The 24119-nt window shown below is 43.6% G+C and overlaps 1 protein-coding gene across 1 annotated transcript in view; it reads right to left on the minus strand.

Annotated features, from left to right (window-relative positions):
• LOC122938867 (cadherin-12-like) overlaps nucleotides 1-18323 on the minus strand; it is a 159752-nt gene extending 141429 nt beyond the window's left edge. Inside the window, exon 1 of the mRNA XM_044294716.1 lies at nucleotides 18160-18323. Coding sequence (XP_044150651.1) covers nucleotides 18160-18301 — 142 coding nt within the window. The 5' untranslated portion in view covers nucleotides 18302-18323. The remainder of the gene's footprint in view (nucleotides 1-18159) is intronic.
• Between the last annotated feature and the right edge of the window lie 5796 nt (nucleotides 18324-24119).

A 24119-nucleotide genomic window follows, 5' to 3' on the forward strand; every position in this document is an offset into this window, starting at 1 on the left:
ATTACAAATATAATATGCAAATCGAGAGCTAAATATAACTAGAGTTGAGCGAACACCTGGATGTTCGGGTTCGAGAAGTTCGGCCGAACATCCCGGAAATGTTCGGGTTCGGGATCCGAACCCGATCCGAACTTCGTCCCGAACCCGAACCCCATTGAAGTCAATGAGGACCCGAACTTTTCGGCACTAAAAAGGCTGTAAAACAGCCCAGGAAAGAGCTAGAGGGCTGCAAAAGGCAGCAACATGTAGGTAAATCCCCTGCAAACAAATGTGGATAGGGAAATGAATTAAAATAAAAATTAAATAAATAAAAATTAACCAAAATCAATTGGAGAGAGGTTCCATAGCAGAGAATCTGGCTTCCCGTCACCCACCACTGGAACAGTCCATTCTCAGATATTTAGGCCCCGGCACCCAGGCAGAGGAGAGAGGTCCCGTAACAGAGAATCTGTCTTCATGTCAGCAGAGAATTAGTCTGCATGTCATAGCAGAGAATGAGGCTTCACGTCAGCCACCACTGCAACAGTCCATTGGCATATATTTAGGCCCAGCACCCAGGCAGAGGAGGGAGGTCCCGTAACAGAGAATCTGTCTTCATGTCAGCAGAGAATTAGTCTGCATGTCATAGCAGAGAATGAGGCTTCACGTCAGCCACCACTGAAACAGTCCATTGGCATATATTTAGGCCCAGCACACACACAGGCAGAGGAGAGAGGTCCCGTAACAGAGAATCTGGCTTCATGTCAGCAGAGAATCAGTCTGCATGTCATAGCAGAGAATGAGGCTTCACGTCAGCCACCACTGCAACAGTCCATTGGCATATATTTAGGCCCAGCACACACACAGGCAGAGGAGAGAGGTCCCGTAACAGAGAATCTGGCTTCATGTCAGCAGAGAATCAGTCTGCATGTCATAGCAGAGAATGAGGCTTCACGTCACCCACCACTGCAACAGTCCATTGGCATATATTTAGGCCTAGCACACAGGCAGAGCAGAGAGGTCCCGTAACAGACAATCTGGCTTCATGACAGCAGAGAATCAGTCTGCATGTCATAGCAGAGAATCAGGCTTCACGTCAGCCACCACTGCAACAGTCCATTGTCATAAATTTAGGCCCAGCACCCAGGCAGAGGAGAGAGGTCCCGTAACAGAGGATCTGGCTTCATGTCAGCAGAGAATCAGTCTGCATGTCATAGCAGAGAATCAGGCTTCACGTCAGCCACCACTGCAACAGTCCATTGTCATAAATTTAGGCCCAGCACCCAGGCAGAGGAGAGAGGTCCCGTAACAGAGGATCTGGCTTCATGTCAGCAGAGAATCAGTCTGCATGTCATAGCAGAGAATCAGGCTTCACGTCAGCCACCACTGCAACAGTCCATTGTCATAAATTTAGGCCCAGCACCCAGGCAGAGGAGAGAGGTCCCGTAACAGACAATCTGGCTTCATGTCAGCAGAGAATTAGTCTGCATGTCATAGCAGAGAATGAGGCTTCACGTCAGCCACCACTGCAACAGTCCATTGGCATATATTTAGGCCTAGCACACAGGCAGAGGAGAGAGGTCCCGTAACAGACAATCTGGCTTCATGTCAGCAGAGAATCAGTCTGCATGTCATAGCAGAGAATGAGGCTTCACGTCACCCACCACTGCAACAGTCCATTGGCATATATTTAGGCCTAGCACACAGGCAGAGCAGAGAGGTCCCGTAACAGACAATCTGGCTTCATGACAGCAGAGAATCAGTCTGCATGTCATAGCAGAGAATGAGGCTTCACGTCACCCACCACTGCAACAGTCCATTGGCATATATTTAGGCCTAGCACACAGGCAGAGCAGAGAGGTCCCGTAACAGACGATCTGGCTTCATGTCAGCAGAGAATCAGTCTGCATGTCATAGCAGAGAATGAGGCTTCACGTCAGCCACCACTGCAACAGTCCATTGGCATATATTTAGGCCTAGCACACAGGCAGAGCAGAGAGGTCCCGTAACAGACAATCTGGCTTCATGACAGCAGAGAATCAGTCTGCATGTCATAGCAGAGAATGAGGCTTCACGTCACCCACCACTGCAACAGTCCATTGGCATATATTTAGGCCTAGCACACAGGCAGAGCAGAGAGGTCCCGTAACAGACGATCTGGCTTCATGTCAGCAGAGAATCAGTCTGCATGTCATAGCAGAGAATGAGGCTTCACGTCAGCCACCACTGCAACAGTCCATTGGCATATATTTAGGCCTAGCACACAGGCAGAGGAGAGAGGTCCCGTAACAGACAATCTGGCTTCATGTCAGCAGAGAATCAGTCTGCATGTCATAGCAGAGAATGAGGCTTCACGTCACCCACCACTGCAACAGTCCATTGGCATATATTTAGGCCTAGCACACAGGCAGAGCAGAGAGGTCCCGTAACAGACAATCTGGCTTCATGACAGCAGAGAATCAGTCTGCATGTCATAGCAGAGAATGAGGCTTCACGTCACCCACCACTGCAACAGTCCATTGGCATATATTTAGGCCTAGCACACAGGCAGAGCAGAGAGGTCCCGTAACAGACGATCTGGCTTCATGTCAGCAGAGAATCAGTCTGCATGTCATAGCAGAGAATGAGGCTTCACGTCACCCACCACTGCAACAGTCCATTGGCATATATTTAGGCCTAGCACACAGGCAGAGCAGAGAGGTCCCGTAACAGACAATCTGGCTTCATGTCAGCAGAGAATCAGTCTGCATGTCATAGCAGAGAATCAGGCTTCACGTCAGCCACCACTGCAACAGTCCATTGTCATAAATTTAGGCCCAGCACCCAGGCAGAGGAGAGAGGTCCCGTAACAGACAATCTGGCTTCATGTCAGCAGAGAATTAGTCTGCATGTCATAGCAGAGAATCAGGCTTCATGTCAGCCACCACTGCAACAGTCCATTGGCATATATTTAGGCCTAGCACACAGGCAGAGGAGAGGTTCATTCAACTTTGGGTAGCCTCGCAATATAATGGTAAAATGAAAATAAAAATAGGATTGAATGAGGAAGTGCCCTGGAGTCCAATAATATATGGTTATGGGGAGGTAGTTAATGTCTAATCTGGACAAGGGACGGACAGGTCCTGTGGGATCCATGCCTGGTTCATTTTTATGAACGTCAGCTTGTCCACATTGGCTGTAGACAGGCGGCTGCGTTTGTCTGTAATGACGCCCCCTGCCGTGCTGAATACACGTTCAGACAAAACGCTGGCTGCCGGGCAGGCCAGCACCTCCAAGGCATAAAAGGCTAGCTCTGGCCACGTGGACAATTTAGAGACCCAGAAGTTGAATGGGGCCGAACCATCAGTCAGTACGTGGAGGGGTGTGCACACGTACTGTTCCACCATGTTAGTGAAATGTTGCCTCCTGCTAACACGTTGCGTATCAGGTGGTGGTGCAGTTAGCTGTGGCGTGTTGACAAAAGTTTTCCACATCTCTGCCATGCTAACCCTGCCCTCAGAGGAGCTGGCCGTGACACAGCTGCCTTGGCGACCTCTTGCTCCTCCTCTGCCTTGGCCTTGGGCTTCCACTTGTTCCCCTGTGACATTTGGGAATGCTCTCAGTAGCGCGTCTACCAACGTGCGCTTGTACTCGCGCATCTTCCTATCACGCTCCAGTGCAGGAAGTAAGGTGGGCACATTGTCTTTGTAGCGTGGATCCAGCAGGGTGGCAACCCAGTAGTCCGCACAGGTTAAAATGTGGGCAACTCTGCTGTCGTTGCGCAGGCACTGCAGCATGTAGTCGCTCATGTGTGCCAGGCTGCCCAGGGGTAAGGACAAGCTGTCCTCTGTGGGAGGCGTATCGTCATCGTCCTGCCTTTCCCCCCAGCCACGCACCAGTGATGGACCCGAGCTGCGTTGGGTGCCACCCCGCTGTGACCATGCTTCATCCTCATCCTCCTCCACCTCCTCCTCATCCTCGTCCTCCTCGTCCTCCAGTAGTGGGCCCTGGCTGGCCACATTTGTACCTGGCCTCTGCTGTTGCCAAAAACCTCCCTCTGAGTCACTTCGAAGAGACTGGCCTGAAAGTGCTAAAAATGACCCCTCTTCCTCCTCCTCCTCCTCCTCCTCCTGGGCCACCTCCTCTTCCATCATCGCCCTAAGTGTTTTCTCAAGGAGACATAGAAGTGGTATTGTAACGCTGATAACGGTGTCATCGCCACTGGCCATGTTGGTGGAGTACTCGAAACAGCGCAACAGGGCACACAGGTCTCGCATGGAGGCCCAGTCATTGGTGGTGAAGTGGTGCTGTTCTGTAGTGCGACTGACCCGTGCGTGCTGCAGCTGAAACTCCACTATGGCCTGCTGCTGCTCGCACAGTCTGTCCAGCATGTGCAAGGTGGAGTTCCACCTGGTGGGCACGTCGCATATGAGGCGGTGAGCGGGAAGGCCGAAGTTACGCTGTAGCGCAGACAGGCGAGCAGCAGCAGGATGTGAACGCCGGAAGCGCGAACAGACGGCCCGCACTTTATGCAGCAGCTCTGACATGTCGGGGTAGTTGTGAATGAACTTCTGCACCACCAAATTCAGCACATGCGCCAAGCAAGGGATGTGCGTCAAATTGGCTAGTCCCAGAGCTGCAACGAGATTTCGCCCATTATCACACACCACCAGGCCGGGCTTGAGGCTCACCGGCAGCAACCACTCGTCGGTCTGTTGTTCAATACCCCGCCACAACTCCTGTGCGGTGTGGGGCCTGTCCCCCAAACATATGAGTTTCAGAATGGCCTGCTGACGTTTACCCCGGGCTGTGCTGAAGTTGGTGGTGAAGGTGTGTGGCTGACTGGATGAGCAGGTGGAAGAAGAGGAGGAGGAAGCCGAGAAGGAGGAGGTGGCAACAGGAGGCAAAGAATGTTGCCCTGCGATCCTTGGCGGCGGAAGGACGTGCGCCAAACAGCTCTCCGCCTGGGGCCCAGCTGCCACTACATTTACCCAGTGTGCAGTTAGGGAGATATAGCGTCCCTGGCCGTGCTTACTGGTCCACGTATCTGTGGTTAGGTGGACCTTGCTACAGATGGCGTTGCGCAGTGCACACTTGATTTTATCGGATACTTGGTTGTGCAGGGAAGGCACGGCTCTCTTGGAGAAGTAGTGCCGGCTGGGAACAACATACTGTGGGACAGCAAGCGACATGAGCTGTTTGAAGCTGTCTGTGTCCACCAGCCTAAATGACAGCATTTCATAGGCCAGTAGTTTAGAAATGCTGGCATTCAGGGCCAGGGATCGAGGGTGGCTAGGTGGGAATTTACGCTTTCTATCAAATGTTTGTGAGATGGAGAGCTGAACGCTGGCGTGTGACATGGTTGAGACGCTTGGTGACGGAGGTGGTGGTGGTGGTGTTGGTGGTACATCCCCCGTTTGCTGGGCGGCAGGTGCCAACGTTCCTCCAGAGGCGGAGGAAGAGGCCGAGGCGGCAGCAGCAGAATAGGCCGAGGCGGCAGCAGCAGAAGAGGTAGCAGGGGGAGCCTGAGTGACTTCCTTGGTTTTAAGGTGTTTACTCCACTGCAGTTCATGCTTTGCATGCAGGTGCCTGGTCATGCAGGTTGTGCTCAGGTTCAGAACGTTAATGCCTCGCTTCAGGCTCTGATGGCACAGCGTGCAAACCACTCGGGTCTTGTCGTCAGCACATTGTTTGAAGAAGTGCCATGCCAGGGAACTCCTTGAAGCTGCCTTTGGGGTGCTCGGTCCCAGATGGCGGCGGTCAGTAGCAGGCGGAGTCTCTTGGCGGCGGGTGTTCTGCTTTTGCCCACTGCTCCCTCTTTTGCTACGCTGTTGGCTCGGTCTCACCACTGCCTCTTCCTCCGAACTGTGAAAGTCAGTGGCACGACCTTCATTCCATGTGGGGTCTAGGACCTCATCGTCCCCTGCATCGTCTTCCACCCAGTCTTGATCCCTGACCTCCTGTTCAGTCTGCACACTGCAGAAAGACGCAGCAGTTGGCACCTGTGTTTCGTCATCATCAGAGACATGCTGAGGTGGTATTCCCATGTCCTCATCATCAGGAAACATAAGTGGTTGTGCGTCAGTGCATTCTATGTCTTTCACCGCTGGGGAAGGGCTAGGTGGATGCCCTTGGGAAACCCTGCCAGCGGAGTCTTCAAACAGCATAAGAGACTGCTGCATAACTTGAGGCTGAGACAGTTTCCCTGGTATGCATGGGGGTGATGTGACAGACTGATGGGGTTGGTTTTCAGGCGCCATCTGTGCGCTTTCTGCAGAAGACTGGGTGGGAGATAATGTGAACGTGCTGGATCCACTGTCGGCCACCCAATTGACTAATGCCTGTACCTGCTCAGGCCTTACCATCCTTAGAACGGCATTGGGCCCCACCATATATCGCTGTAAATTCTGGCGGCTACTGGGACCTGAGGTAGTTGGTACACTAGGACGTGTGGATGTGGCAGAACGGCCACGTCCTCTCCCAGCACCAGAGGGTCCACTAACACCACCACGACCATGTCCACGTCCGCGTCCCTTACTAGATGTTTTTCTCATTGTTATGGTTCACCACAACAACAAATATATTATTTGGCCCAATGTATTGTATTCAAATTCAGCGGGATATAAATTTGAGGCCTAGTATTTAGGCGCTGGGTGACCGGTATGGATTTAGTGACAGAATTAGACTTAGAAATACACAGTAGCGGGTGTGTGTGAAGTTATTCTGAATGACCCAATGTGCACCTTGAATATTATATACCCTTTTAGGGATAGATTTCAAATAGCTCTGATATAGCAGAAACCACTAAATTATGAAATTGCTAAATTGGGAATTGTATTTCAACCCAGAACAAAAAATGTGCTTTGACGGACACTAAATAACTTTCCCAGCCACAACAGGACAGCGTTAACGAGAGATTTAGCAGGATATAAATTTGAGGCCTAGTATTTAGGCGCTGGGTGACAGGTATGGGTTTAGTGACAGAATTAGACTTAGAAATACACAGTAGCGGGTGTGTGTGAAGTTATTCTGAATGACCCAATGTGCACCTTGAATATTATATACCCTTTTAGGGATAGATTTCAAATAGCTCTGATATAGCAGAAACCACTAAATTATGAAATTGCTAAATTGGGAATTGTATTTCAACCCAGAACAAAAAATGTGCTTTGACGGACACTAAATAACTTTCCCAGCCACAACAGGACAGCGTTAACGAGAGATTTAGCAGGATATAAATTTGAGGCCTAGTATTTAGGCGCTGGGTGACAGGTATGGGTTTAGTGACAGAATTAGACTTAGAAATACACAGTAGCGGGTGTGTGTGAAGTTATTCTGAATGACCCAATGTGCACCTTGAATATTATATACCCTTTTAGGGATAGATTTCAAATAGCTCTGATATAGCAGAAACCACTAAATTATGAAATTGCTAAATTGGGAATTGTATTTCAACCCAGAACAAGAAATGTGCTTGAACGGACACTAAATAACTCGCCCAGCTACAGCACTAAGGACAGATTTAGCTGGATATAAATTTGAGGCCTAGTATTTAGGCGCTGGGTGACAGGTATGGGTTTAGTGACAGAATTAGACTTGGAAATGCACAGTAGCGGGTGTGTGAAGTTATTCTGAATGTCCCTATGTGCACCTTCAATATGATCTACCCTTTTAGGGATAGATTTCAAATAGCTCTGATATAGCAGAAACCACTAAATTATGAAATTGCTAAATTGGGAATTGTATTTCAACCCAGAACAAAAAATGTGCTTTGACGGACACTAAATAACTTTCCCAGCCACAACAGGACAGCGTTAACGAGAGATTTAGCAGGATATAAATTTGAGGCCTAGTATTTAGGCGCTGGGTGACAGGTATGGGTTTAGTGACAGAATTAGACTTAGAAATACACAGTAGCGGGTGTGTGTGAAGTTATTCTGAATGACCCAATGTGCACCTTGAATATTATATACCCTTTTAGGGATAGATTTCAAATAGCTCTGATATAGCAGAAACCACTAAATTATGAAATTGCTAAATTGGGAATTGTATTTCAACCCAGAACAAAAAATGTGCTTTGACGGACACTAAATAACTTTCCCAGCCACAACAGGACAGCGTTAACGAGAGATTTAGCAGGATATAAATTTGAGGCCTAGTATTTAGGCGCTGGGTGACAGGTATGGGTTTAGTGACAGAATTAGACTTAGAAATACACAGTAGCGGGTGTGTGTGAAGTTATTCTGAATGACCCAATGTGCACCTTGAATATTATATACCCTTTTAGGGATAGATTTCAAATAGCTCTGATATAGCAGAAACCACTAAATTATGAAATTGCTAAATTGGGAATTGTATTTCAACCCAGAACAAAAAATGTGCTTTGACGGACACTAAATAACTTTCCCAGCCACAACAGGACAGCGTTAACGAGAGATTTAGCAGGATATAAATTTGAGGCCTAGTATTTAGGCGCTGGGTGACAGGTATGGGTTTAGTGACAGAATTAGACTTAGAAATACACAGTAGCGGGTGTGTGTGAAGTTATTCTGAATGACCCAATGTGCACCTTGAATATTATATACCCTTTTAGGGATAGATTTCAAATAGCTCTGATATAGCAGAAACCACTAAATTATGAAATTGCTAAATTGGGAATTGTATTTCAACCCAGAACAAGAAATGTGCTTGAACGGACACTAAATAACTCGCCCAGCTACAGCACTAAGGACAGATTTAGCTGGATATAAATTTGAGGCCTAGTATTTAGGCGCTGGGTGACAGGTATGGGTTTAGTGACAGAATTAGACTTGGAAATGCACAGTAGCGGGTGTGTGAAGTTATTCTGAATGTCCCTATGTGCACCTTCAATATGATCTACCCTTTTAGGGATAGATTTCAAATAGCTCTGATATAGCAGAAACCACTAAATTATGAAATTGCTAAATTGGGAATTGTATTTCAACCCAGAACAAGAAATGTGCTTGAACGGACACTAAATAACTCGCCCAGCTACAGCACTAACGACAGATTTAGCTGGATATGAATTTGAGGCCTAGTATTTAGGCGCTGGGTGACAGGTATGGGTTTAGTGCCAGAATTAGACTTGGAAATGCACAGTAGCGGGTGTGTGAAGTTATTCTGAATGACCCTATGTGCACCTTGAATATTATATACCCTTTTAGGGATAGATTTCAAATAGCTCTGATACAGCAGAAACCACTAAATTTTTAAATTGCTAAATTGGGAATTGTATTTCAACCCAGAACAAAAAATGTGCTTTGACGGACACTAAATAACTTTCCCAGCCACAACAGGACAGCGGTAACGAGAGATTTAGCGGGATATAAATTTGAGGCCTAGTATTTAGGCGCTGGGTGACCGGTATGGATTTAGTGACAGAATTAGACTGGGATATGGCCAAAAAATAACCACACTATTGCTGGTTAAATGCACTTGGTGATGGGCGCAGCTTGCCCCTGATGTAGTATATGGCCAAAAAATGAACAGACTATTGCTGGTTAAATGCACTTGGTGTCACAGCTTGACCAACCACACTACTGAGGGTTAAATGCACTTGGTGACGGGCGCAGCTTGCCCCTGATGTAGTATATGGCCAAAAAATGAACAGACTATTGCTGGTTAAATGCACTTGGTGACGGGCGCAGCTTGCCCCTGATTTAGTATATGGCCAAAAAATGAACAGACTATTGCTGGTTAAATGCACTTGGTGTGATAGCTTGACCAACCACACTACTGAGGGTTAAATGCACTTGGTGACGGGCGCAGCTTGCCCCTGATGTAGTATATGGCCAAAAAATAAACAGACTATTGCTGGTTAAATGCACTTGGTGTGACAGCTTCACCCTGATGTAGGCTTTAGCCAAAAAACAAACGCACCATTGAGGGTTAAATGCACTTGGTGACAGGCGCAGCTTGCCCCTGATGTAGTATATGGCCAAAAAATAAATAGACTATTGCTGGTTAAATGCACTTGGTGTGACAGCTTCACCCTGATGTAGGCTTTAGCCAAAAAACAACCACACTATTGAGGGTTAAATGCACTTGGTCGCAGCTTGTGCTGGCGCACCACAAGACACAAAATGGCCGCCGATCACCCCAGAAAAATGTGACTGACAAACGGTCTGGGCAGCCTAAAAACAGTGAGCAATTGAGGACCACAGCTGCAGATCGATCAGTTAATCAAGTCCTTTGGAGGAGTTAATCTGCCTAATCTCGCCCTACTGTCGCAGCCGCAACCTCTCCCTACGCTAATCAGAGCAGAGTGACGGGCGGCGCTATGTGACTCCAGCTTAAATAGAGGCTGGGTCACATGGTGCTCTGGCCAATCACAGCCATGCCAATAGTAGGCATGGCTGTGATGGCCTCTTGGGGCAAGTAGTATGACGCTTGTTGATTGGCTGCTTTGCAGCCTTTCAAAAAGCGCCAAGAAAGCGTCACAAAAGCGCGAAGAAAGCGACGAACACCGAACCCGAACCCGGACTTTTACGAAAATGTCCGGGTTCGGGTCCGTGTCACGGACACCCCAAAATTCGGTACGAACCCGAACTATACAGTTCGAGTTCGCTCATCCCTAAATATAACACAAATCTTTTTTGGCTAATTAAGTCATTCATTTAGGAAGTGATATTATTATAATTATAGGTTAAGGGAGATAATTGTGTCTAAATAGAAGCTGTCATGGGAAAATTTTGATTTGCAGGTCTTTGAGATGCATGAAATGAAAAAAGACAAATATACTCTAGTTTAAAGAAAAGAGCCTCAGGTTATTAATCATTTTGATGTAAACTAGATCATTAAGAACTAAGGGAGCTATTCAATGATATAAAACTATACAAAAATGATTACATTTCCATAAAATTGGTAAATTACTAATAATAATATGTTTTAAGTTTGGACTCCAACTTTACTTTTCAGATCTGCAGTCTTGTGACATTGTCCTTCACTGAATGCCCCCTTTAAAATGAGCATGCCAAACTCAGTAAGTCCACATGCACCATGTGCCACAATTCTGGATTTCAATGATTTAGAAAGCAGCATCTAATTTCCGCTAAAGTCTGCACTAAGGCCACTTTCACACGGGCGAGTATTCCGCGCGGGTGCGATGCGTGAGTTGAACGTATTGCACCCGCACTGAATCCTGACCCATTCATTTCTATGGGGCTGTTCACATGAGCGGTGATTTTCACGCATCACTTATGCGTAGCGTGAAAATCGCAGCATGCAGCATAGAAATGAATGGGGTTCCATGAAAATCGCAAGCATCCGCAAGCAAGTGCGGATGCGGTGCGATTTTCACGCATGGGTTCTAGGTAGCAGTCTATTCACTGTATTATTTTCCCTTATAACATGGTTACAAGGGAAAATAATAGCATTCTGAATACAGAATGCATAGTATAATAGTGCTGGAGGATAAGGTGAGTTAACTTTTTTATTTATTTTTTACCCTTCCAGCACTATTATACTATGAATTCTGTATTCAGAATGCTATTATTTTCCATGTTATAAGGGAAAATAATACAATCTTCAGAACATCAATCCCAAGCCCGAACTTTTGTGAAGAAGTTCGGGTTTGGGTACCAAACATGCGCAATTTTTCTCACGCGAGTGCAAAGCGCATTACAATGTTTTGCACTCGCGCGGAAAAATCGCGCATTTTCCCGCAACGCACCCGCATCTTATTCGGGCAAAAAACATGACGCCCGTGTGAAAGAGTCCTAACAGTTTCAGTAAAGAGCTTCCTGAGCCGAACATGTTGCTTCTAAAGGAAGCAATTGGTCATATGAAAGGATTGTGTCAACCCAAAACACATTATTAATAAGTAACTGATTTTATGTAAACAGTACCATGTTTATATAGTTTTATATCACTGGACAACCCCTTTAAAGAGACCATCTATTTATGGAAACTTAGGACCTAATTTATCTTACATTCTTCTGGTGTGAAAATAAGCAAATTACATTTTCGTATCATTTTCAATGTGACTTGCATAAATTTTTATTTTTTTGTACAAATTGCATTTCTCCACTGCCTTCATCACTTTCCCGGCAAGGGTGGGAGGGTGGAGGGCCAGTTTTGTGATGTAGAAAAAAGTTTTTTTAACCCTCAATTGACCACCTACTAAGCATTCTGTATTCAGAATGCTATTATTTTCCCTTATACAGTGAATAGACTGTCATCTTAGCAACCATGAGTGAAAATCGCACCGCATCCGCACTTGCTTGCGGATGCTTGCGATTTTCACTCAGCCCCATTCACTTCTATGGGGCCTGCGTTGCGTTATAAACGCACAATATAGAGCATGCTGCGATTTTCACGCAACGCATAAGTGATGCGTGAAAATCACAGCTCATGTGCACAGCCCCATAGAAATGAATGGGTCCAAATTCAGTGCGGGTGCAATACGTTCACCTAACGCATTGCACCCGCATGGAAATCTCGCCCGTGTGAACGCAGCCTTAACCCTTTCAGAACCGAAGATTTTTTTTTTTTGCGTTTTCGTTTTAAGCTCCCTGCCTTCCCAGAGCCATAACTTTTTTATTTGTCTGTTCACATAGCATTATCAGGGCTTGATTTCTGTAGGACAAGTTGTACTTTCCGATGCCACCATTTAATGTTGCATAGGATGTAGTGGAAAGTGGGCAAAAAAAATTCCAAATGGGGTGAAATTGTAAAAAAATGCAATTCCACCACAGTTTTACAGTTTAATTTTTTTTTATTTACGACGTTCGATGTACGATAAAACTGACCAGTTACTTTTCTACAGGTCAGTACGAATCCGGTGATACCTTATATGTATAGTTTTCTTTGCGTTTTGATAGTGATAAAAAATGTAAAAGTGGGAAGAAATATTTAGACCCCTATAACTGTTTTGTAATTATGTGTATGGAGCTATATGGGGGCTCATTTTTTTGCGGGGTGATCTGAACTTTTCAATGATACTATTGTGGGGTGTGTATGACTATTTGATCACTTTTTATTTAATCTTTTTGTAGAAAATGAAGCTACCAAAAACTTCAGATAGGCCATTAGGATGTATTTTTTTTTCAGTTTTGCCGTTTGCCGTATGGAGAATATATTTTTATACTATGGCCATTTTCGCACATTGGCACACCTATGATGTGTATTTTATTTATTATTTTTGTTCTTTTATTATTATTTTGGGAAAAGGAGGGTGATTTTTTTATTTCTAAAAACAAATTTTTTGCACTTTTTTATAGTTCCCATACGGAAAAAAAAAGTGTACTATTTAGAGTTGGTCAGTGCCGTGATGGGCACAAAATTCTCACAGAGCTTGGCAAACCTATTTATGGCATTTGGAGTATCTAAAGTGGATATAAAAAGTCTATCAGCATGGCACATTTTGACTTGGCAAGATTTGCCCACTCTTCTTTGCAAAATCACTCCAAATCTGTCAGATTGCGAGGGCATCTCCTGTGCACATCCCTCTTCATATTCACCCAACAGATTTTCCATCGGATTCAGGTCTGGGCTCTGGCTGGGCCATTCCAAAACTTTAATCTTCTTCTGGTGAAGCCATTCCTTTGTTGATTTGGATGTTCTCTTTGGGTCGTTGTCATGCTGAAAGATGAAGTCCCTCTTCATGTTCAGCTCTCTAGCAGAAGCCTGAAGGTTGTGTGCCAATATCGACTGGTGTTTGGAACTGTTCATAATTCCATCTAGCTTAACAAGGGCCCCAGTTCCAGCTGAAGAAAAACATCCCTAAAGCATGATGCTGCCACCACCATGCTTCACTGTGGGTATGGTGTTCTTTTGATGATGTACAGTGTTGTTTTTGCACCAAACATATCTTTTGGAATTATGGCCAAAAAGTTCAATCTTGGTTTCATCAGACCATAACACCTTTTCCCACATGCTTTTGGGATACAGATGTGTTTTTGCAAAATGCAACCTGGCTTGAATGTTTTTCTTCGTAAGAAAAGGCTTTCGTCTTGCCACTCTACCCCATAGCCCAGACATATGAAGAATACGGGAGTTTGTTGTCACATGTACCACACAGCCAGTACTTGCCAGATATTCCTGCAGCTCCTTTAATGTTGCTGTAGGCCTCTTAGTAGCCTCTCAGATGAGTTTTCCTTGCGTCTTTTCATAAATTTTGGAGGGACATCCAGTTCTTGGTAATGTCACTGTTGTGCCATATTTTCTCCACTTGATGATGACTGTCTTCATGGTGTTCCATGGTATATCTAATGCCTTGGAAATTATTTTGTATCCTTCTCCTGACTGATACCTTTAACAATGAGATCCCCCTGATGCTTTGGAGGCTCTCTGTGGACGATGTCTTTTGCTCGGGGATGCAACTAAGAAAATTTCAGGAAAGACCAACTAGAGCAGCTGAACTTTATTTGAGGTTAATCAGAGGCACTTTAAATGATGGCAGGTGTATGCTGACTCCTATTTAGCATGATTTTGAATGTGATTGCTTGATTCTGAACACAGCTACATCCCCAGTTATAAGAGGGCGTGCACACTTATGCAAGCACATTATTTTAGTTTTCTTTGCTTTCTTCCCTCCACCTAAAAGATTTCAGTTTGTTTTTCAATTGAGTTGTACAGTTTATAGGTCACCTTAAAGGTGGAAAAAGTAAAGTTCTGAAGTGATTTTTCTTTGTCTTTTTTTTTTTTTTTTTTTTTTTACATCACAGAAACATTACATTTTAACAGAGGTGTGCAGACTTTTTATATGCTGCACAATACAAATACACTATATATATATATATATATATATATATATATACATATATTATATTATAGGCATATCACATCCCTGCCTCAATCAGTATTTTTGGGGGTCAACTGGTGTATCACACCAGTTGAAGTTAGTTCTTCCAGTAGAGTTTGTCCCTCTGTATAGCTGTGGTATCTTAGCAGAACTGCACACAAATGCTGCACATGCACTATATATAAATTATATTATAGGCATATCACACCCCTGCCTTAATCAGTTTTTTGGGGGGCAACTGGTATATCACAACAGTTGCAATTAGTTGTTCCAATAGCGTTTGTCTCTCTGTATAGCTGTGGTATCGCACCAGAACCGCACACAACTGCTGAACAATACAAATGCACTATATAGAAATTATATCATAGGTATATCACACCCCTTCCTCAATCGTTTTTTTTGGGGGGGAAACTGGTATATCACACCAGTTGAAATTAGTTCTTCCAGTAGCGTTTGTCACTCTGTATAGCTGTGGTATCGCACCAGAACCGCACACAACTGCTGAACAATACAAATGCACTGCATTTGGTGTCTCTAACAGTCCATCCCTGCTACACACAGCAACCTCTCCCTACACTGGCAAAAGACTGAATGTAAAATGGGTTTATTTTTAGGGTGGGGGAGTGTCAATGTGCTGAAACATCTCAATTGGCTGTCCTGTCCCACCTGATGGATGTGTCTTGGGTCAAAGTTCGGCACAATGCAAAATAATATGGCGCCAGCGGATATCACCATATGTTTGCCTGTTCGGCGAACCACGAACAAGCAAAGTTTGCCGTGAAACGACCGCTGGTCCATATAAGATCTGCCATTATTAATCCTGTAGCTTTTTGTCTAGAACTTCCTCAGGCTCTTAAAATTCATAATGTGTTTCACAAATCTTTGCTGAAGAGATATGTTGAACCTTTGGAGTAATCCCCTTTGCCACCCGCTCCTGTCATGGTGGATGGCAGTTTGGAATTCCAGATTGCCAAGATTATTTACTCTCCAGTTCTCCGTAGAGCTCTTCAGTGGCTTGTTCACTGAAAGGGTTATGGACCAGAGGAGAGAATGTGGGTACCGGCATCTGACGTGAATGGCAGTCATTTGGTCAAAGCCTTTCACAGGTCGCATCCTGATATGTTTGGTCCTGGGTGCCCAGAGGTCACCTGTAGAAGGGGGAGTACTGTCGCAGACGTACCGCGACATTCGGACGAGTTAGAGCCTTGGCTCAAAATTATTCTGCTGATAATTTCCCTCCTTAGCCTCTTTAAAAATTGTGAGGTACTCCAGGCGGAGAAAGCTGAAGCAGGTGTACCATGTAAACTTACTGAAACCGTGGAAAGATAGGGGGATCAATATGGACAACAGCCCCCGGATGGGTTTTCTGGGGGTAGAGTTTCCAGTCCCACAGTCTGATACGAGGGAAGCAGTTGCCACAGTAACAATTGCTGATAACCTTTACTCTAAATAGACTTAGGGGGCCAGGGAGTTTGTCAGCGGGAACACAGATGTGTATTCGGTCCTCCCTGGACGCACTTCTATCATCCGACATGACATTGTCACTAAGCCTCAGGCCAGGATCCGGTTGAAACCATACCGGGTACCTGAGTCGGGGAGACAAGCCATCTCGGAAGAAGTGCAGCTGATGTTACAGCTAGTTGTCATCGAGTTGTCAAAAAGTCCTAATACCCAAGCCGTTACATTACGATTCTGTAATGACTTCCGCAAACTTAATGGGGTTTCCAAGTTTGATGCATATCCCATGCCCCAAGTGGATGAGCTTATTGAGAAGTTATGCCAAGCCCGGTATTTTTCTGTTTTAGACCTCACCAAAGGGTACTGGCAAGTACCCTTGATGGAGGCTGCCAAGGAGAAAACTGCTTTCATCACACCAGAGGGGCTGTGTCAGTACAAGGTATTACCCTTTGGTCTACATGGCGCTCCTGCCACGTTTCAAAGGCTAATGGACATTGTACTCCGTCCACATCATCTGTACACTTTGGCGTACCTGGACGATTTCGTTAGCCACAGTACTGACTGGGAAAGTCACCTACCTAAAGTACAGGCTGTAGTGGAGTCCCTTAGGAAGGCTGGCTTAACCGCTAACCCAAAAAAGTGGGCAATAGGGTTAGAAGAGACCAAGTACCTGGGGTATGTAATTGGGCCTAGAGTTATTAAACCTCAGGTGAACTAAATTGAGGCAATTTGGAATTAGCCCCGACCTGTCACTACTGGGAATGGTGGGAAACTATATGAGGTTTGTCCCCCACTTTGCTACAGTGTCCGCACCATTGAGAGGCCTTTTCAAGAGATGAAAGTCAGTGGCGGTCCACTAGAATGAGCAGGCGGAAAAGGCTTTCTCTGCTTTGAAGTCAGCCCTGTGTTGGTCCCCGGTTTTGGTGACACCCAACTTCAAAAGGGAGTATATAGTACAGACTGATGCCTCCAAAGTAGGTCTCAGTGCTGTACTGTCTCAGGAAGTCAACGAGGAGGAGCATCCCGTTGTCTTCCTCAGCCAGAAACTTACTCCAGCCGAAACCAGGTATAGTATAGTGGAGAGAGAGTGCCTGGCTACCAGGTGCACTCGAGTCTCTCCGCTATTATTTGTTGGGGAGAAAGTTTTGTCTGGTGACCGACCACTCCCCTCTCAAATGGATGAACCAGGCCAAGGACAGAAATGCCCGGGTCACCCGGTGGTTTCTGTCTTTGCAAAATTTCAAGTTTTCGGTGGAACACAGGGCAGGCCAGTTACAAGGAAATGCGGATGCCCTGACCCGGGTACACTGTTTATGTGTGTCCATCCCCTCAGAGTTGAACAAAGGGAGGGGTATGTAGGAAGGAACAAGAAGCCATCATTGATGGTCTGTATGTGTCACTGTGGTTCCTGGCCTCAGTGAGGTAAGAGCCAGTTTTTCTCAAGTGTCATTATTGCAGCAGTTTAGTATGCCTGTAAAGCTGGAATGACTTTCACTGGGAGTAGTCAAAAGCGGTGGGTGGATGGCTACTCCCCACATAGTCAGCACTATCAGGTGGTGTGGATCTACCTCCATCTAACAGTGAAGCTATGGAGTCCTCTGTACTGAAGGCTGAAAACTGCAAAAAATCATGCAGGCCGCCTGGAAGCCTACCAGTGAACTTTTCTGTGGCTGAGCATTCAAACTGGTGTGAACTGACACCTAGAATTCCAGGTGAACATTGTTTTGTTTTGCTGTGTATGAACAAGTACCAAGACTGTTATGTTTTGCTGAGTGTGAATAAAACACTGAAGTTTGATTTACAACCTTGTTCCTTGCCTCTATACTGCGTCCGCTAACCTGTCTACAAGAGAAAATCCCCACAGGACCCAAAAGATGCCTCTGCGTATATACAAGTACATTACTAAAACACAAAAAAAAAGCTACATTATACATAAAAAAGAAAACTATTTACTAAATATGTTTGTAATAAACACTTACTTTTGGGAAACCTAGGTGGATTATCATTGACATCAGTAAGTGTTATATTGACAGTGGTAGTGCCTGCCAAACCACCTAGTTGCCCTCCCATGTCCTTGGCTTGGATAAGTACTTGGTATTGTTCCTTGACTTCTCGGTCCATGTTTGGTAAAGCTGTCCTGATCACACCTTCCAAGAAGATAATACAGTTAGTTTAGAAGGAGAAATGACATCATATTCATAAATTTAAATAAAAAGAATTAAGTAAATTCACTGATAAGCCAGGCACAATACCTTGTAGGACTAGATCAGAGGAATGATATGATAAAAAGTACTTTTAATTCATATGAAAATTAGCAGTTAAGGGCACCGAGGGAAGTCATTCTTTGCACCAGCCCCTCTCTCCTTCTCGATTATAGATGACTATGCAGGAACTTAGCCCTGTCAATCAAAAAGAGGAGGGAGGAACTGGCAGAGGAAGGCAGAATGGTTTGGGCTCACCCTCATTACATTCAGCTGAGCTAGCCCTATACGACATTGTGTCTGGTGATTTTATGGTGACAGACTCAGTGTAACGATGGCTACTAAATCTGAACCTTTATTTCTTGTTGCTTGCATAGTACAAACATAATGTATTCCATGGATCTGCACTTACAGTACATCATCCCTCACACCAGTCTTTATTTCATTGGAGCTCATAATCTACATTATTCCTCTATTTCTAGGAACCATATGCTAATTTCATAGGGGGGGGGGGGATATCATACAAACTCACAAGAGTTGGTTACCCTGGAAACAATATAATTGGACATTGCTAGAGAATTCTTCATCCTATAGAATCCTAAACACTGCCTTTAGACCACATCCACACTTCAGTGTTTTGGTCAGTGATTTCCAACAGTGATGGTGAGCCAAAACCAGGTGTGGGTCAAAAACACAGAACAGGTGCAAATCTTTCCATTATATTGTATCTCTCTGTAGGCGTCACTCCTGGTTTTGGCTCATAATCACTTATAGAATTCATTAATCAAATCACTGAAGTGTGAACTAGAACTTAGACAGGTATAATATGGCACATTATTATGCCTAATTCTCCTGTATTTTATCGAAAAATGAGTTAAAGCTCCATACCTGTGGTTTTGAAACTTCTGATGAACCTCAGGAGGTTCTCTGTTTTGGCTGGATTCAAATGGAATCTCTCACTCTTTGAGCTATATAATATACAGGGAGTGCAGAATTATTAGGCAAATGAGTATTTTGACCACATCATCCTCTTTATGCATGTTGTCTTACTCCAAGCTGTATAGGCTTGAAAGCCTACAACCAATTAAGCATATTAGGTGATATGCATCTCTGTAATGAGAAGGGGTGTGGTCTAATGCCATCAACACCCTATATCAGGTGTGCATAATTATTAGGCAACTTCCTTTCCTTTGGCAAAATGGGTCAAAAGAAGGACTTGACAGGCTCAGAAAAGGCAAAAATAGTGAGATATCTTGCAGAGGGATGCAGCACTCTTAAAATTGCAAAGCTTCTGAAGCGTGATCATCGAACAATCAAGCGTTTCATTCAAAATAGTCAACAAGGTCGCAAGAAGCGTGTGGAAAAACCAAGGCGCAAAATAACTGCCCATGAACTGAGAAAAGTCATGCGTGCAGCTGCCAAGATGCCACTTGCCACCAGTTTGGCCATATTTCAGAGCTGCAACATCACTGGAGTGCCCAAAAGCACAAGGTATGCAATACTCAGAGACATGGCCAAGGTAAGAAAGGCTGAAAGACGACCACCACTGAACAAGACACACAAGCTGAAACGTCAAGACTGGGCCAAGAAATATCTCAAGACTGATTTTTCTAAGGTTTTATGGACTGATGAAATGAGAGTGAGTCTTGATGGGCCAGATGGATGGGCCCGTGGCTGCATTGGTAAAGGGCAGAGAGCTCTAGTCCGACGCCAGCAAGGTGGAGGTGGAGTACTGGTTTGGGCTGGTATCATCAAAGATGAGCTTGTGGGGCCTTTTCGGGTTGAGGATGGAGTCAAGCTCAACTCCCAGTCCTACTGCCAGTTTCTGGAAGACACCTTCTTCAAGCAGTGGTACAGGAAGAAGTCTGCATCCTTCAAGAAAAACATGATTTTCATGCAGGACAATGCTCCATCACACGCGTCCAAGTACTCCACAGCATGGCTGGCAAGAAGGGGTATAAAAGAAGAAAATCTAATGACATGGCCTCCTTGTTCACCTGATCTGAACCCCATTGAGAACCTGTGGTCCATCATCAAATGTGAGATTTACAAGGAGGGAAAACAGTACACCTCTCTGAACAGTGTCTGGGAGGCTGTGGTTGCTGCTGCACGCAATGTTGATGGTGAACAGATCAAAACACTGACAGAATCCATGGATAGCAGGCTTTTGAGTGTCCTTGCAAAGAAAGGTGGCTATATTGGTCACTGATTTGTTTTTGTTTTGTTTTTGAATGTCAGAAATGTATATTTGTGAATGTTGAGATGTTATATTGGTTTCACTGGTAAAAATAAATAATTGAAATGGGTATATATTTGTTTTTTGTTAAGCTGCCTAATAATTATGCACAGTAATAGTCACCTGCACACACAGATATCCCCCTAAAATAGCTAAAACTAAAAACAAACTAAAAACTACTTCCAAAATATTCAGCTTTGATATTAATGAGTTTTTTGGGTTCATTGAGAACATGGTTGTTGTTCAATAATAAAATTTATCCTCAAAAATACAACTTGCCTAATAATTCTGCACTCCCTGTATGTCCTATGGACAAGGTTGTCTTCATGAGTCAACCCCTTTAAATTCTGGTTTTGGATGGTCTGCATTAAGCTTTATGAATAATTAGCTACATGGTGTAATAACCATTTATTTAAAAACACTTTTTTCTTTTATTACTGCACAATGAAAATGATATGGCATGATAAAATGAATAAAAAAATAAAGCAAGACTGTGTTAAATATATTTTGGCACTGTCTTGAATGCAGCTAATGCTCATTCAATTCCTTAGAAAACACTGTATTCATAATAATGAGGCTTCTTTTTTTAGAATGAATGTTTAAAAGAAGCTGTTATTTTAAATACTAAATGTGGCAGTGGAAAAATATCACATATTTGTGAGTTAATTTCATGTGACGCTACTGAGAAGTCTTGTGAGAATTTTTAAATATGTGTTATTCAGTCATATCCAGGCATGTAGACTCTGGAATTATATAAAATTATGCTAAACAATTCTAGGGATTATTTAACCATTCAAGTACCTGCACTGCACATGTATTACGCAGATGTCCATGACTTAAGGACCAGCACAGTACATGTTTGGCGCTGTGATCGGGTGGGTGCAGAAGATGCACCTGCCCAATCCGCAGCAGAGGTTCAGAAGTCACTGATAGCCGGGCCCCTGCTTCATGCGCAGGCATTGGTGAAATCACAGATTCCGTTGCATTAACCCTTGATTTGCCGTGATCAGCGCTGACCACGGCTCGTGCGATGTGTGGTGGGAGGGAGAGAGCAGCCATCGGATCCCCGTGCTGCTGTGACGGGGACTCAATGGCAGGGAAGGCAGCTTGATGCCTTCCTTAGCCATAGTGGCTGCCTTCCAGGAGAACCTGTGAGATCCAGCTTCCTGGATCTCACAGGCAAATAGCTGTATAGCCAATGCAGTTATAGCCAATGCATCACAATACAGAAGTATTGTGATGCATTGTAAAGGGGATCAGACCCCTAAAAGCTGAAGTCCCAGAGTAGGACAAAAGATAAAGTGAAAAAATTAAGTTTTACAAAGAAAAAAGAAGAGTTTCAAATAAAAAATAACTCCTTTTCCCAAAATAAAGTAAAAAATAAATAAAATGAATAGGGAAAAAAAGAAAAGTAGACATATTCGGTATTCCACATATAAACTAGCTCTATAAAAATATCACATGACCCAAGCAATCAAATAGATGTATGCCCCCCAAAATAGTACCAATCTAACCGTCACCTCATCCCGCAAAAAATAATCTGCTACCTAAGACAATCGCCCAAAAAACAAAAAAAACACTATGGCTCTTAGACTATAGAAACACTAAAACATAATTTTTTTGGTTTAAAAAATGCTCTTATTGTGTAAAATTTAAGTAAATAAAAAAGTGTACATATTAGGTATTGCTGCATCCGTAACAACATGCACATGACCTAACCCCTAAGGTGAACACCATAAAAAATAAAATAAAAAGGGTATCAAAAAAGCCATTTACTGTCACCTTACATAGCAAAAAGTCTAATAGCAAGCAATCAAGTCATTTGCACCCCAAAGTGCCAATCTAATTGACACCTTATCCCGCAAAAATGATACCCTACCTGAGACAATCGCCTAAAACACAAAAAAACTATGGCTCTCAGAATATGGAGACACTAAACATGATTTTTTGTTTCAAAAATGATATTATTTTGTAAAACTTAAATAAATAAAAAAGTTGACATATTAGGTATTGCCACGTCCGTAACAAATATAAAATTACCACATGACCTAAACTCTCAGGTGAACACCGTCAAAAAATTAAAAACCTGTGCTAAAAACAACTTTTTTTTGTCACCTTACATCACTAAAAGTGCAACACCAGGCGATCAAAAAGGCGTATGCCCCCCAAAATAGTACCAATCTAACCGTCACCTCATACCTCAAAAAATGAGCCCCTGCCTAAGACAATTGACCAAAAAAAAAACTATGGCTCTCAGCATATGGAGACACTAAAAGAATATTTTTTTTGTTTCAAAAATGCTGTTATTGTGTAAAACTTGGGTAAATTTAAAAAGTATACATATTAGGTATTGACGTGTCCGTAACAACCTGCTGTATAAAAATATCAAATGATTTAACCCCTCAGATGAACACTGTAAAAGTAAATAATAGAAACAGTGCTAAAATAGCAATTTTTTTTCACCTTACATCACAAAAGATATAAGAGGAAGCAATCAAAAAGTCATATGCACCCCAAAATAGTGCCAATAAAAGTCATCTCATCCCGCAAAATGGTACCCTACCTAAGACAATCTCACATTATGGAGACACTAAAATGATTTTTTCTGTTTCAAAAATGATATTATTGTGTAGAACTTAAATAAATAAGAAAAAGTAGAGATATTAAGTATTGAGGCATCCAGAAGAATTTTCTGTATAAAAATATTACACGAACTAACCCCTCAGATGAACACCGTAAAAAATAAAAATAAAAAGTGTGTCAAAAAAGCAATTTTTTGTCACCTTACATCACAAAAAGTTTAATACCAAGCAATCTAAAAGTCATACGCACCCCACAATAGTACCAATCAAAATGAGCCCCTAAAGTCACCCAGTCACCCAAAAATAAAAAAAATAAAGCTTTCAGAATGTGGACACACAAACAAATCATTGCTTTATTACATGAAGCTGAAACAAGCAACCAAAAAAAGTCATATTTGGTATTGTCACATTTGTAACAACCTTCTCTATAAAAATACCACATGATCTAACCTGTCAGATGAACGTAAATAACAAAAAATAAAACTGTGCCAAAACAGCAATTTTTTGATACCTTGCTCACAAAAAGTGTAATATAAAAATCATATGTACCCTAAAATAGTACCAACAAAACTGCCACCTTATCCCGTACTTTCCAAAATTTATTCACTTTTTTGGAGTTTAAATTATAGAGGTGCTTCAAATGGGACATGGTGTCAAAAAAACAGTCTAGCAAATCTGTCTTCTAAAAACCATATGGCGTTTCTTTTCTGCTGCGCCCTGCCATGTGCCCTTATAGCAGTTTGCGATCACATATGGGGTGTTTCTATAAACTACAGAATCAGGGCAATACACATTGAGTTTTGTTTGGTTTTTAACCCTTGCTTTGTTAGCGGAAAAAATGGATTAAAATGGAAAATCTGGCAATAAAGTGAAATTCAGAAATTTCATCTCCATTTTCCATTAATTCTTGTGCAACACCT

Source organism: Bufo gargarizans, chromosome 5 (assembly GCF_014858855.1).
Source record: "Bufo gargarizans isolate SCDJY-AF-19 chromosome 5, ASM1485885v1, whole genome shotgun sequence".
In the NCBI taxonomy this organism is placed as follows: domain Eukaryota; kingdom Metazoa; phylum Chordata; class Amphibia; order Anura; family Bufonidae; genus Bufo; species Bufo gargarizans.